The sequence below is a fragment of the Leopardus geoffroyi genome, chromosome A1 (genome assembly GCF_018350155.1).
Source record: "Leopardus geoffroyi isolate Oge1 chromosome A1, O.geoffroyi_Oge1_pat1.0, whole genome shotgun sequence".
In the NCBI taxonomy this organism is placed as follows: Eukaryota; Metazoa; Chordata; class Mammalia; order Carnivora; family Felidae; genus Leopardus; species Leopardus geoffroyi.
The window spans coordinates 44,876,799-44,892,123 of NC_059326.1; the positions used below are offsets into that span (position 1 = coordinate 44,876,799).

General features: G+C 33.9%; 1 protein-coding gene across 2 annotated transcripts in view; it reads right to left on the minus strand.

Moving 5' to 3' along the window:
• Nucleotides 1-15,325, minus strand: part of KLHL1 (kelch like family member 1) — a 360,871-nt gene that overhangs the window by 213,349 nt on the left and 132,197 nt on the right. For both annotated transcript variants that reach the window (XM_045478701.1, XM_045478696.1), the window contains exon 3: nt 11,001-11,137. In XM_045478701.1, the coding sequence (XP_045334657.1) occupies nt 11,001-11,137 (137 nt within the window). The remainder of the gene's footprint in view (nt 1-11,000; nt 11,138-15,325) is intronic.

Below are 15,325 nucleotides of genomic sequence, written 5' to 3' on the forward strand. Positions count from 1 at the left end.
CTTTAGATTTCTGCTACCATCAAATTATTTATTCCTTATTCTAATATGCTCCAATTACTGGCTCCCTGGTCTCCCTCTCACCTTTCGTCTGGAAGAAAATCTTTGTTTTTCTCTAAAAACTTATAGCAAACCAGTTTTATAAGACAGAATGACAAGCTATGCCTAGAATATTCTATAATCTTAGAGCTTATTAATCAATAAACAATATCTTTTCTGTATTCTAGTCATAAAAAAAGCACACTTTATGTTTTTTAAGTAGTAAATATATCTCAGAGTTTAAGTGCTCACTGTTTGAAAAGTCAGGGAAATCCCTCGCAAGAACCCATGAAAGGGTAGTTTTAATAATAAAGGCCGTCATTTTTTTCTAATTCTAACTACACATCTTTTACTTTAAAAAGTCCAGGGGTGCCTGGGTGGTTCGGTCAGTTAAACATCCAACTTTGGCTCAGGTCATGATCTCAGAGTTCAGGAGTTAGAGCCCTGCATCCAGCTCTGTTCTGACAGCTCAGAGCCTGGAGCCTGCTTCGGATTCTGTGTCTTCCTCTCTTTCTGCCCCTCTCCTGCTCATGCTCTGTCTCTCTCAAAAATAAACATTAAGGGGCGCCTGGGTGGCGCAGTCGGTTAAGCGTCCGACTTCAGCCAGGTCACGATCTCGCGGTCCCTGAGTTCGAGCCCCGCGTCGGGCTCTGGGCTGATGGCTCAGAGCCTGGAGCCTGTTTCCGATTCTGTGTCTCCCTCTCTCTCTGCCCCTCTCCTGTTCATGCTCTGTCTCTCTCTGTCCCAAAAATAAATAAACGTTGGAAAAAAATTAAAAAAAAAATAAACATTAAAAAAAAAAGTAATAAATAATTAAATAGTCCAATGGGTATCGGAACTAAAAAAATTCAGTAGTTCTCATTTACCTAAGTTGTTTTAAATCCAATATTCTCAAATATCTATGATTTGGAAAGAACAAGGAATTATTTACTGAGAAAAATCTTCACTTTTTCTGAACATACCTTTGACCCACATTCATACACAGGTGTTTAGCTTACTTGATTTTAACCATAGAATATACTCCTTAATTTTTAGTATATCATAGCTTATAACTCTGTCTTTAATCAACTACATAGATTTTTTTTTTTCTACTTCTAGTACTTGCTGTAGGATTTAATCCAACTGAGGCTGTCACTCAATACTTAAGGAAATTTTGGCTGTGAGAAAAATGAAAAATAAAAAGGATCAACTCATAGTTATACAAGTTATCTAAACTTGTACTGGAAATAACATAATTTGTCTACTGGTGTATCAAACATACCCCAAATATACTCACTTGGCTCTTCTAAAATTAAATACTTTAGGGTACCTTTAGATGGAACATATAATTTTGAGTTCAGCATCAGTAATACCAATCTCTTTAAATTAAATGTACCCATAATCCAACTGAGTTTGATCCCTGAGTTTTAATATTTTATTGTTTCATACATGAAATTATTAGTAATTTGTGTGTCTGGGCAACATCATTTGAACTTGAATCGGCCAACAGAAGAAATAGCTCCATAATTCATTATTATATCCACTTTTAGCAAATTAGTGAAGATGTCTGAAGTACATCATATAGTGTTTTACAAATATTCAGATATCCAAGGATATGCTCCTCAGACTTCAATATTAGAAACCCGTGTTTATATTGAGTCAAATATTTGTTTTTATTTTATAACATAACTGATTATGCTTCTTTCTTTGCCTTGGTGACTGAGAAGTTAAAACAAACTGGTGTGTAATTTCTATGAATACAACAGAAACTTAAGACTCTTATGGTGCAAATCATACCACAGGTGGTGTGGATTTGAATTTGGATGCTCTTTTCAGGTCTTTTTTACTTGAATTTCAATGCCTTACACATCATAGATACTTAGGCATGATATTAAGACTAAAATTATAGTCTTGTGCCTTCTGTAAATGACTTTATATTTGTTCTTCCTTTATTGTTCTACTTCAGTCAGAAAAATAGAGGGGAGATTGAAAGGGATAACTATAAGAAAATATAACTTGTCACTGGACAGATTTTACAGCAACATTGCATAGAAGTACGTGCTCATAGAACTAGGCTCGATTGAAGTTATCTACAAAGTTGCTCCATCTTGGGATGCTGAAAGATTTTATGCACTAAGTTGGATGGTGGTGATGTGGAAATAAAAAAGGCTGCAGTTTTGACATTTTATTACCTGGCAATCTCCCCAGATTGAGAGTTCTACCCATGAAGGCAGCCATACACCCACTGCCTCTGTACTCCATGGCTTCTGAGTTGCCAGATGTTTTTTTTGTTTGTTTGTTTGTTTGTTTGTTTAACAGATAACTTTCTTTGGAACACTATCTCGGCTCTCAAAATACGCTTAATATGTTATCTTAGTCCTTTACTGCTATCATTATAGATCATTTCAGAGCTTTACCACTTTCATTTTCTGACTGTTAAGTATTCATATTTTTCTTGAAATTTTCACATATAACAATCCATAATCATACTCAATATTTCTTAGCCTCAAAATAGTTACAAAGTAACTATGTAACTAGTTACAATAGTAACAAACGATATGTTATCATATGAATGTACAGTTAACTCTCCAATACATGTCAAAACACTACCCTATACATTATTGATACCTTATTTCTCTCTCTTATGTATTTTACTCTGAAGTCATTTTAAGCCATTTTGTGACATGGCAAATTCAAATTAAATGCATACAAAAATGAGGTTTGTACTTGAGGTCCTGAATATATTTTCTGTAACTTAACTTGATAAATAAAATAATAATTTGTCAAAAAATGGTTATATGTCCTATTATAGTAAAAATGCCCCTTTATCAGAAATTACAGCATGTAGTCCAAGGAAACACATAAAAATTATTAATGACATATATTTCTAAGTATTGTTTACATTTTGCAGACACGGATGTATCAGAAATGAAAATGTCATATGTTAAACAAAGTAATTTTTTTTAATTGTTTTTTTTTTAACGTTTATTTTATTTTTGAGACAGAGAGAGACAGAGCATGAACGGGGGAGGGTCAGAGAGAGAGGGAAACACAGAATCTGAAACAGGCTCCAGGCTCTGAGCGGTCATCACAGAGCCTGACGCGGGACTCGAAATCACGGACTGTGAGATCGTGACCTGAGCCGAAGTCGGCCACTTAACCGACTGAGCCACCCAGGCGCCCCAAACAAAGTAATTTTTATAATTCTCACAAGAGAATTCTGCCATTACTAGTCCATATTTTCTTTATTGATATTTTATTCTGCACTATGCTCCCCCCTCAATGCTTCCCCCCCACTCCGCTAAATATTTCTTCAGAGAAGAAGAAAGATGGGGTGGGAAATAGATATCAGACTTGCATGAATGCCATTTAGTGGAATATTTTCTCTGGTGGAGGAATGTATGTGCTATGATGTGCCTAAGGAAGCTCAAATGCAGTCTAAAGGAGTCAGGAATCAAGGTATTCCTTTATTATGATGAGCATACCATCCACTTCTGGCTGAAATGTTTCCCCTGTGGGGTAACACCACCCATTATCTGAGGTAGACAAAGCATTTAAAATTAAAGTGCTTAGAGTTCTCATCATAAATCTCCAACATGAAGGAAAAATCTCTCCTGAATGAAAGTGGTAAACCAGACAAAATGGTAATTTCTGGAAGACTTCAGAAGGAGACAGTGACTGGAGTTGTTTTATTTCCTTGTTTTTGTTTATTGTTTTCAGTTGTTTTTTTACACCACAATAGTATCTGTGCAAAGAATCAGCTCTGTCAAATTTTAAATGCAGAGCATTGAGAAATAGTCAAAACACAACTAAAGTAATATTTGAAAAGATGTGTATTGTTGAGAAACATATGTGAAGTTGGTGCTATATTTTTCCAACTGCACGACAAAACTGAATGTTATGAGAAGGACAGAGATGTGTGTAAAACATCCTGAAAATGTTAAATGTTAAACATGTAGTGTTTCCTATAATTCTTCTTATTTACATAAAAACAACAAAACAAAATTAGACTTAAATTTGCAGTTATGAAATTGTGAATGCCCAAGCTTGAGGATGATAGTTTAAATGGTGCTATTATCAATCATAAATTGTTCTCCATTTGTAGCATTAATAAACTTTCCTCAGGTTATTCATGATTTTGTGTAAAACGAAATTAACTGTAAGAAAAAATTTTGTTTGATGGCAGTTCATACTTGGAAAATGGAAGGTGGCAATAACATAAGTACATATAAGCAGCCTCTCTCTCATATTTATCAGTCAGAAGGTTGAATAACTTTAGATCTAGCAGAAAGCACATTGAAATGTCATTGGGAAAACTAGACCATGCTTTCACATCCATGTAATTATGTGGATCTGTCTCTAATAAGATATTTTCATTTTTGTATCTGACAGTAAGATTTGACTGTGTGGGATGGCATAAAATATGCTAAAATAATGAATGCAATATGTGATAAAAACATAATTAAAATATATAAGGCAGCAAAATTACAAGTAGGTGACCTAAAAAAATGTAGCACTAAAAATGTATATAAAATCGTACATATGAATTAGAATTCATATTATGATACTAAAGCATATAATAAATCAGTTCAAAATTAATAAATGTTGACAAAATTATTACTCCCTCCCCAGTTCTGACTTCAGCTTCATTTTAAAAAAATTTTATATGTTTTTGAGAGGGAGCACAAGGAAGGGAGGGGCAGAGAGAGAAAGAGAGAGAAACATGGAATCCGAAGCAGGCTCCAGGCTCTGAACTGTCAGTGCAGAGCCAAGGAGGGGCTATGAGATCATGACCTGAGCCAAAATTGGACACTTAACCGACTGACCGACCCAGACACCCTTCCAGCTTCACTTTTTATAATGGATTGTACAAAGGATTTTACGAAACTAATAAAAATACCTTTTATGAATAATCATAATTGAGCACTGACAATATGCTAAGATTTATGCTAACCTCACTTGATTTTATTTAATTACTCTTTAAAACAATCCTCTTACTTAGACATTATTATTTTTCCTTTCTTATAGTTGACTAATATTAAGACTATAAATCTAAGTAATTTGATTTCTCTAGGTATGAAATGGGGGAGCCCAAGGGATATAATAAAAATACTTGTGTAATAAGAAACAAGTACCTGCCAATTAGAATAAATGCCCAACAATTCAAATGACCACTGGGCTGCAACATCTCAGTGAGTTCTGGTTGAATATTAGTCTTGGAAGTCCAAAGAAAACCCCACATATTTCTGATGTTAAATTCTACATGATATCGCTCAAATGTAACAGAATCAAGTGTATAGATATTTTGAGATTAGAGTGATGGTTAAATAATCCTGAGAAAATATAGTCAAATATAAGATTAATGCACAAAAAATACATAGCATGTACTCTTCACGCATGCTATAGTGGCATATGATTCATTTTCTGCCTTCCTAGCATCCAAAGCATAATGTAAGATCCAAAGGACATGTAAACAATTTTCCTGTACAACATCTAGTATGAAAAGGAAAATCTAAAAAAATTATAAGATTGTGAGCAACAATAACATAAAATCCAAAAAGGTTTTTTTAAGAAGGCAAAGTCGATTATGAGACCTGAGAGATTTTCCTTACTTGGAGACCCAGAAAGCAAATGTGAGTTACAGGGCAGAAGAGACATAACCTTTCCTCTATCTCTAGTAAATATTAAGTTTCACAAAGCAATTTCTTTTTCAACCTGTCTATGAAATCCCATGGCATGAAGCCAGGATGCAGTTCAGTAATAACAATAACAGAACATTGTGAAATATTCAGAAAGTGTACATAATTTTCATTATTTATTTTAATACAAAAAATTTCCCTAACTTAGTTTATATTATTCATTGTTACACACACACACACACACACACACACACACACACACACACGGGTTCTTGGGTTAATGAAAAGGGAGAAGTATGATGGCAATATACAACTGATTTATTTTTATTTTTATAATTTTTCCTTTTTTTCTTAATGGATATATAGGTTATTTAAGCACCCTATGGAAATTATTAATTCAAAATTGTAATTGATTGGTAATAATAATAGATAAAGCCAGTCTTTAAAGGTTCAATTTATTAAATTGAGGAAAGAAATTTTCCATGTAGTAAAAGTTCTTACTTTAAGACTAATATTCTGCTAATGTGCTTGCATAATTCATGCCACTTGAATTAAACCAGTAATAAAAATGCAACGATAATTTACTTTTAATTACAACAAAAAACTCTGAAGGGAGTTTAGAATATTCAGTCCAAGCTGACTATATTGATGTATACTTTTTTAATATTAAAACAGAACATTAAACATCTCAGCTCCTGTGTGTGTATATTTATTTCGTTCAAATGTTTTGAAGTAAGCAGAAGTCATTTTAACATTTGTTAGCATGTACTAAGACTTTAATTAACTTCAGTGGCACACAAACCTTTTTTTTTTTAATTTTTTATAAGGAAGTTAACTCTTCAGTATGATGAAAGGTTTGCCATTTGGCAGTTTAATTTTCTACCTCTCTTCTTAATACTACTGCTAGATGGACAGCTTCCTTTATTTAAACCGTGTCCTTATCTGTTCTCTACAGGACCTGACACACTTAGCTAGTAACCCTGCAATCCCATCTCTCACATTTGTTAGAACTCTATTTCCTTACGCATCAATGAACACAGTATATTTTCAGGTATGTCCAGATAGTAGGGACTATGTAAAAGATAAACCAGAAGGAAATTTCTATCAACCTGAAAGCCACTTTAAAACACAGTGAACTCCAGAGCATTCTTTTCAAATATATTACATTTCTTCTTTCATTTTCACAATGTGATCATCAATTTTTGGCTAGAACTGAAATATGTGTGTGTACACATATCTACATATATATTTATTTATATACACAATCAATATAATAGTCTTCAAAATTTGCTTTATACCCGTCTCTAATGAAGAAATATTAGACTGTGTATATCAAAAGTATGTTTAGACGAAACGAAGACAACAAAGGTTATTTTAAACCCTAAACTCAAAAGTCTCTCTATACTTGAGTGTCTTATGGTTTGTTTCCCTCTCTCTATTTTTTTGTCCCCCTATGTTCATCATTTTTGTTTCTTAAGTTGCACATATGAGTGAAATCATATGGTATTTGTCTTTCTCTGACTTATTTCACTTGGCATAATGCATTCTAGTTTGATGAGGTCCCAGTAGTTCACTTTTGCTTTTGCATCCAGTCTGCATCTATATTTTGTCTTCTGGACCCTAGTGTGACCTGATTCATGCATTGTGCTTACATATTATTAGCTGAATTTTAGTTTGATTTAAAAAAAACTGATATGCAATCATAATTATATAACCTTTCGATTGCAACTAAGAATTCAAACTTTAAATGTAAGGCAGAATTGTTAAAGGGCACCATTTTATAATATACACTGTTGCTTAAATGGGCCTTTGTTCTCTGAAGAGCTAAGATCATACTCAGATTTCTTGCTTAAAGCCATAAAGAAAATCCAATGAAAAGTTTTAAAAAGAAGAAATTTTGAAACACTTTAAACACCCAATTAAGAATTTTGGAAACTGATATGAACCACATATTAGATATACAATTATTTCTAACACCAGTGTAAATTTTCATTTCCTTTTCATTCTTGAGCTATGACAATGTGTGAAAAAAAATTGACCTAATGGTGCCTTTTAAGTAAAGCTTATTTTGATACTGTAATAGACATTGTTTTTATCACTGTATCTTAATCCTTCAGACTTCTAAACATGTACAATTTTGTAAACACAAAGACCTTATTGATTTTCTTTATCCTATCTTACATATTTTTAGTGTTAACCTTTTTATTATTATATTTTTCCTTTAAAAATATTCATACTCCCTTTGAGCTATTACCATCACTGCAGTCACCCTGGGTACCCAAGTCACTGTCCCTAGTAACCAGAAAAAAAAAACCCACAAAACTGTAAATACTGCCTTAGTTCTTACTGAATCTCTACCATGCCCCTGGTCTCATTTCTTCTTATTCTAATTTGTTACAGTAGGAGAAAAGAGGGGTAGATAGGGAGGGTGTCTCCCACGTCTTACCATGTACAAATTTTACTACCTGAAATTCCTTAAGGGATAATTTCTCATTCTTTGAATCAAAGATTATTAAACCCTATAATCATTGAAGTTTATCTTAGTCAAAAGTCTATTTCAAGCTATGTTATCCTTTCATTCTTTTCCTTAATATCTAAGCTAATGAAATAAATTAAGCACATAGGGTTCTTTCAAACCTTACAGAATTTCCAGATCTCATGGATTTTTTATCTGTTTAAATCATTTTAAAGCGATCTTATGTACCTGTAATGAATACTTTATTTCTACGGCTAATAGTTAGCTATCAGTTCTTGACATAGTGGATCCCCCTTAATTTCTCCAAAGCCTCTCAAACCTCAATTTAAGAAAACATTACCAAATAACTGCCCGATATCTTTACTGCTTATTCATTTTTTCCCTCTTCGATGAGGCATTTATTTTTATCCTCCTATCAAGAAAACTCTCAGAGACCAGCTAGCACACTACGTAAGTGGACACATAGACAGGTACCTTCTACTATTCCCTTCCTGTCATTTGCTCACTTGATCTCTTCTATTATTACATTTTGTTATATATCTATACAGATAGATAGGTAGATAGATAGATATAACAAAAGACAAAGTATTTTATGTTATGTCTAACATTCTCCCAATATCAGCTTGTAAATCATTTGCTCATCTAACATTTCTATAAACTAACAATTAGAAATTTATGAACTACCAGTGAGTACGGATGTTGGAGAAAAAACCAAAGTGACAGTGGCACGTGAAAGGCCACTTTGTATCCTGTCTGTCCTCTATAAAGCAGAGCAAAATCTGGGTCATTACATTCAGCAGGGAGGTTTGAAACACCTTCCAACTTTGTGCTGCATGATGATGAGTGTCTTTTGACCTAGTTTTGAACAAGAGAAATGCAAGGTTGCCAGGCCATAGAGGCTATAAGGATTGGATTTATGCTTTTCTGTTGCTAGAAAGATCCCTAAAATGGAAGCTTCATGATTCTTCTCTTTCAAGGAAACACTAATGTGGTTCTGTTTGCCATCTCTTGGCTGAGAGGCCAAAGGTCCTTTCTGCTACTATTTCAGGCTATAAGCAGATTGAAAACAATCAAGATGGTCTTAATGGCCCTTCAGCTTGACGAGGATATAAACAGGCTACTTTCTAAACATTAGGCTTTTGGTCTCCCTTTCCTTAGAGAATTTACTCCAGAAAACTTGCAATTATAAATTCTTTCTCTATCCCTTTGAGATGTTAATAATTTGAAAAGCCTTTTGCCAGTTTTACAAGCCAGGAATCTTGCTCTCAAGGATCCGGAAGCATTCTGTTTGAAATGCCAACTTCAAGGATGATAGCATCCTTATTTCTCAGTTCTTTGTGGGAGAGTAGAAGTGTACTTTGAGTGAGTGCCTTGCTCTAAGTTTTAAAATTACATCATATCGCAAAGGAAAAGTTTACTTTTACATCTGCAACCGCAGATGACTTGTGTTCTCTCTCATCCTAGCATTTAAAAATCTTCTCTCCTTCCCCTTAAATACTGAATTCTGCCTCTCTTCCCTATTGCAACAGCCTTGTTGACTCCTTTAACTTTGCCCAGTGTAATATTTACTTTGACAAAATAGAATTTAAAAATAACCGAGGCTGGGAAATATCCATGTCTGTCCATCACATTGCTACTTTGAGATACAGCACCCAGAGCAGAAGCATTTTTCTTTTTCAAAAAGGCTTCATTTACTGATTGTTATATTAGCAAACTCCTCTGGATGAGAAGCCAAATCCTCCAGGAACACAGATTCCCAATAGTTTTATAGACTTTTCGTTCTAGTGGCCGATCTTTACCAAGTCATCTTACTTTCCCTGTAACCCGAAATACTACAAAAACACAGCTCCTTACACTGGGGTCCTCTGATTTGATAATCAAGTCCTAGCCTACTTTTTTTTTGTCTTATTAAATACCAGGATTGATAGTTCAGGCAAAATGAACCACCTGCCATTTCTAAAAAAAAAAAAAAAATATATTACATCAATTCATTCTATCTGCCTTTGCTTCTATACCAAGATTTTATTATAATGTCTCCCCTTACCACACTAATCTTGGAAATTATTAAAATGTTTTAAATGAATATGAGCCCTGATAATGCCTGGAGAGGCAGGTTTTATGTCTTCAACTCTCTTTTAATGTATCACCTTATACTGTATTCATTCCCTCATTTAACTTCTCTACTTGGACTGTGAGCTTCTGTAAGACAAAGGCATGGCTGATTCATTGGTTTATTCTCCAGAGATACAGCTGATACTTGCACCTTTGAAACATTCATCAAATGTTTGCTAATTGGCAAACTTATCTGAATGTGGTAAACATAACACGGTGCAAAGGCCATTAGGAAACATCAACATAGTAGATCAGGAAGAAAATGCTTCAAAAATTAGTCACTTTCATAACTCTAAATACCTTAATTGTCCCTTTCAACTACATTTGTCAAATCCACATTAAATGTTCTGTGAAGATTTTAATGTTAAAAATAATATATTACAAGGAGAAAAGAGTTCTTTCAACCCATACTTTCCAAAAGGAAAACAAATGAGAATGTATTTCCTTGACTAATGCTCTAAGTATGGATACCAACAAATTTTTATTTGAGAATTAATAACCTCTCCCCAGCTCATTCCATTGACTATTTTTATAAACTTATTAAATCCTTTGTGGAAGGGAATAGGATATATGTATACATATATACATTTTTGATTTCACGACAAATGAACAAGTAGTCTGATTTTTCTGTTAGATAATCTTTCAACTGAAAAAAATAAAAAAATACAAACTAAGCACATTTTTAAGCTTTAAATCCTGTACCAAAATTCTAAAGCTCACAAGACAGAAACATAAAGCTATAATTCTTTTTACTGTACCTGTATATGCAAACTGGACAAGGTCCCAGAGGGCATTGGGGTCTATGCCTTCCATCTTGATCTCCTCTTGCTTGGCTTCACAAACATCACTTGTAAACATGGCAGCAAAATAGTCGGAGACTGAGCTCAGGACAAGCCTGAAAGAGTCATAGGATCTAATTTAGGTCACAAATGTAAAGCAGCAAAATGCTAAGTACTAATAAGAATGCAGTATAGACTCTATTTATCTACCTATATGACATCTATCTATCTCTGTATCATCAATCTATTTACTGCCTTACAGATTGTACTTTTCAAAACTAAATTAGGATCTTCTGTTCCACCTTTGGTCACAGAACATTCTCCTACATTTTCGTCCATCATTTTAAACCATTTTTTTTTCTTTCTCACATTTAGTTCTTTGACCCTTTTAGATAGGAATCCAATTTTATTTCTGTCTACATACTCACCTACTTTTTACCATGCTATCTACTAAAGACTTTGATTTGCCCTTACTGAATTAATGGTGCCATCTATATTAAAAATTTGAGTCCTGAATGTATAGTTATCTGTGTCAGAGATTTCTATTGTTTTTTGCTTATTTGCCTGTTCTTGTGGTAATATAGTATTCTTTTTAATACTGTGATTCTAAATATGCGTTTATAACCAAATGAGGAAAATCCTCTGTCTTTATTTTTATGTAACTATTAGTGAAGTTTTATTCTTCATGTAAAGTTTAATGGAATTTTGTTAAGCTTTTCAAATAAGTTAAATGGAATTTTAATTAAAATTGCACTGGGGGCACCTGGGTGGCTTAGTTGGTTGAGTGACCTACTTGGTTTCAACTCAGGTCATGATCTCATGGTTTTGTGGGTTTGGGCCCAACGTCAGGCTCTGTCCTGGCAGCTCAGAGCCTGTTTGGGATTTCCTTTCTCCCTCTCTCTGCCCCTCCCCCATTCGTCTCTCTCTCTCAAAATAAATAAATAAAATTTAAAAATGCACTGAATTTCTGATTTTATTTATGGGGATCACTGGCATATTTATAATTTAAAGTTATCCAACACAAAAGTATAAAATATCTCTCCATGTAGTCAGGATATCTTGTCTGCTTTCTATTCATGTTTTAAAATTTTCCCTAAAATTGTCTTGTATATTCTTGGTTGCTTTCTTCATACTTTATAGTTTTGTTGGCTTTATGTGTCATAACTTAAGACAAATTCTATTATTTGTTGGTTTTTGTTGGTTTAAAATCCATTAGTTGAAATTGTCATAAATCCATCTTTTATCTGGCACATATACTGAATTATCTTACTAGTTCTTTTGACTCTGCCACTTTTTTTTTTCTAGATAGATGATTATAACACCTGTAAATAATCTCATTTTGACCCATTCTTGTTTATTTTCTATAACACTTTTTCTTTTGTTTTTCTTAAAACATCCTCCAGGACCTCAGGTGCTCCAGTGCTGTGTTGAACATACACTCTGCCAGGGGAGAAAATTTGTGTATTTCTCTATCCTGAAAGGAACACATCTAAAGATTCTCCTTTTAGTGAGATAGTTGCTGAATGGATTGGTATATAATTTTTATCACGTCAGAAAGACCCCTTTAATTTCTAGCTTTGCTAGCCACTTTTGTAATTTATATGGGTGTTAAAATTCATAAAGCTCCTTTTATCTTAATCACAATTATTTTTAGGGTTTTTTATTTATAGTCACAAGAAAAATTAACCTATAAAATTTTATTTTGTGGTATTTTCTTATCTGATTTTTGAATTAATATTATATAACCTCATAAAATGAGGTGGCATCTTCAAGTCTTTTAAATTTTATATAATGATTTATAGAAGAAAGCAATTAATTTTCGTTTTAAGATGTTCTAGAACTTACCCTAAAAATTTCTTGGTTTGACTATTTTGAGAAATGGTGACATGATCTCATTTCAATTATTTAATAAGCGGCATGGCTTATTTTTGTGCTCTATTTCTTCAACATCAACTTTTGCATTGAACAGTTTTAAAAATTTATGCATCTTATCTAGATTCTCAGATTAATAATGCATATTAACATGCAAAAAATTAAGCTTGGCTTTAGGATGCCTGGGTGGCTCAGTTAGTTAAGCTCTTGGTTTAGGCTCAGGTCATGATCTCAGGATTCATGACTTCAAGCCCCACATGACTGCTGCTAGTGCAGAGCCTGCTTGGGATTCTTCTTCTTTCCTTCTCTCTCTGCTCCTTCCCCTCTCACTTTCTCTCCCTCTCTCAAAATAAATAAGTGAACTTTAAAAAGTAATATTAAGAGTTAAAAAAGTATATATTTTAATGTATTTGTTCATTTGGGTTAATCTTTTTGATGCCTTTTTAAAAAATTTCATTCAGGGGCGCCTGGGTGGCGCAGTCGGTTAAGCGTCCGACTTCAGCCAGGTCACGATCTCGCGGTCCGGGAGTTCGAGCCCCGCGTCAGGCTCTGGGCTGATGGCTCAGAGCCTGGAGCCTGTTTCCGATTCTGTGTCTCCCTCTCTCTCTGCCCCTCCCCCGTTCATGCTCTGTCTCTCTCTGTCCCAAAAATAAATAAACGTTGAAAAAAAAAATAAATAAAATTTCATTCATTAATATTTTAATTGCATCTTTTTCTTATGTATATATGTATGTATTTTTTTAAAAGTGCTTTTTCTTGAGTAGGTATCAGAATTTATTTTTTCTGTAAAGAGTCAGATATCAAGTATTTTAGGCATTGGGATACACACACACACACACACACATATATATATACACACACACATATATATGTGCATATATAAATATATTTCCCTTTTCAAAAATGTTCATTTCATTAAAATACAAGAATGAATTTTAGCTCATGATCCATTCAAAAAATCTGTACACCAGATTTGGCCCCTGAACAGAAGTTGGCTGACTCAGTCTAGAGATTGAAATTTTGATTTTTAACTAATAATAGTATCATCAAATAAAATGATACTACTTTCTGAATATTGTAAAAGCCTTACAACAGCATAATTCTACTTACCCAATCCTGGGCAATCAAAAATAAAGAAATTTATTTATTTATTTATTTATTTATTTATTTATTTATTTATTCATGTGTTTGTTTATTTATTTATATTTTGAGAGAGAGAGACAGAGAGAGAGAGAGAGAGAGAGTTCCTGCACACACACACACACACACACACACACACACACACACACGTGAGCAGGGTGAGGGGCAGAGAAAGAGGGAGAGAGGGAATTAAGCAGGCTCCATGCCAAGAGCAGAGCCTGATTTGGGGCTCCATCTCACACCCAGAGATCATGACCTGAACAGAAATTGATTCCAATGCTTTACCAATTGAGTCACTCAGTCACACCAAGAATATTTTAAAAGAAGAATGTATATGCGAAGGTAAATAAAAAAAATATTTCATATTTATCCCTATCTTCATCTTTTCTGGGCTCTATTCATTTCTGAAGAAGTAGACTTCCATCTGGTATCAATACCCTTTAACTGGAAGAACTTTCTTTAGTATTTATTGTACTGCAGGTCTGATAATAATAAATTCTATCAGTTTTCATTGATCAAAAAAGGTCTTCATTTTGGTGTATTGAAAATATCTTGGGGAACCTGGATTGCTCAGTCAGTTAAGAGTCCGACCCTTGGTTTCAGCCACGTCATGATCTCACAGTTCATGGGATAGAATCTTGCATTGAGCTCTGTGCTGGGAGTGTGGAGCCTGCTTTGGGATTCTCCGTCTCTACCTCTGTCTCTGCCCTTCTTCCACTCGTTCTTTCTCATTCTCTCAAAGTAAATAAATAAACTTAAAAAAAAGAATATCATACAAAAGTTTTTTCATTTGATATAGATTTCTAGCATTTGGGGCTAGAAAAATAATAATCTGTTATGATACAGGGTCTAATGTTTATAATTGAAAATCAGCTTTCATTCTTATAATTGTTTTCCTGATGTACTATGTCCTTTATCTCTAATTGTTTTTACTTTCTTCCCCCTCTTTATCTTAGGATTTTAACAGTTTGACTGCTATGATATGCCTCGATGTGGTTACGTGGTACTTACTCTGATTATGGTTTTCTGAGCATCCTGGAGCAGTGAATGGGCCTCTTGACAAATTTTAAAAGTTATCTGCAGGGTGCCTGGGTAGCTCAGTCAGTTAATCATCCAAATGTTGGTTTCAGCTCAAGTCATGATCTGATGGTTCATGATTCAAGCCCCACATCATTCTCTGCACTGACAGTGTGTGGAGCCTGCTTGAGATTCTCTCTCTCTCTCTGTCCCTCCCCAACTCACATGCCCTCTCTCAAAATTTTCTGGTGATTTATTTGCATTTTAATGGGAGT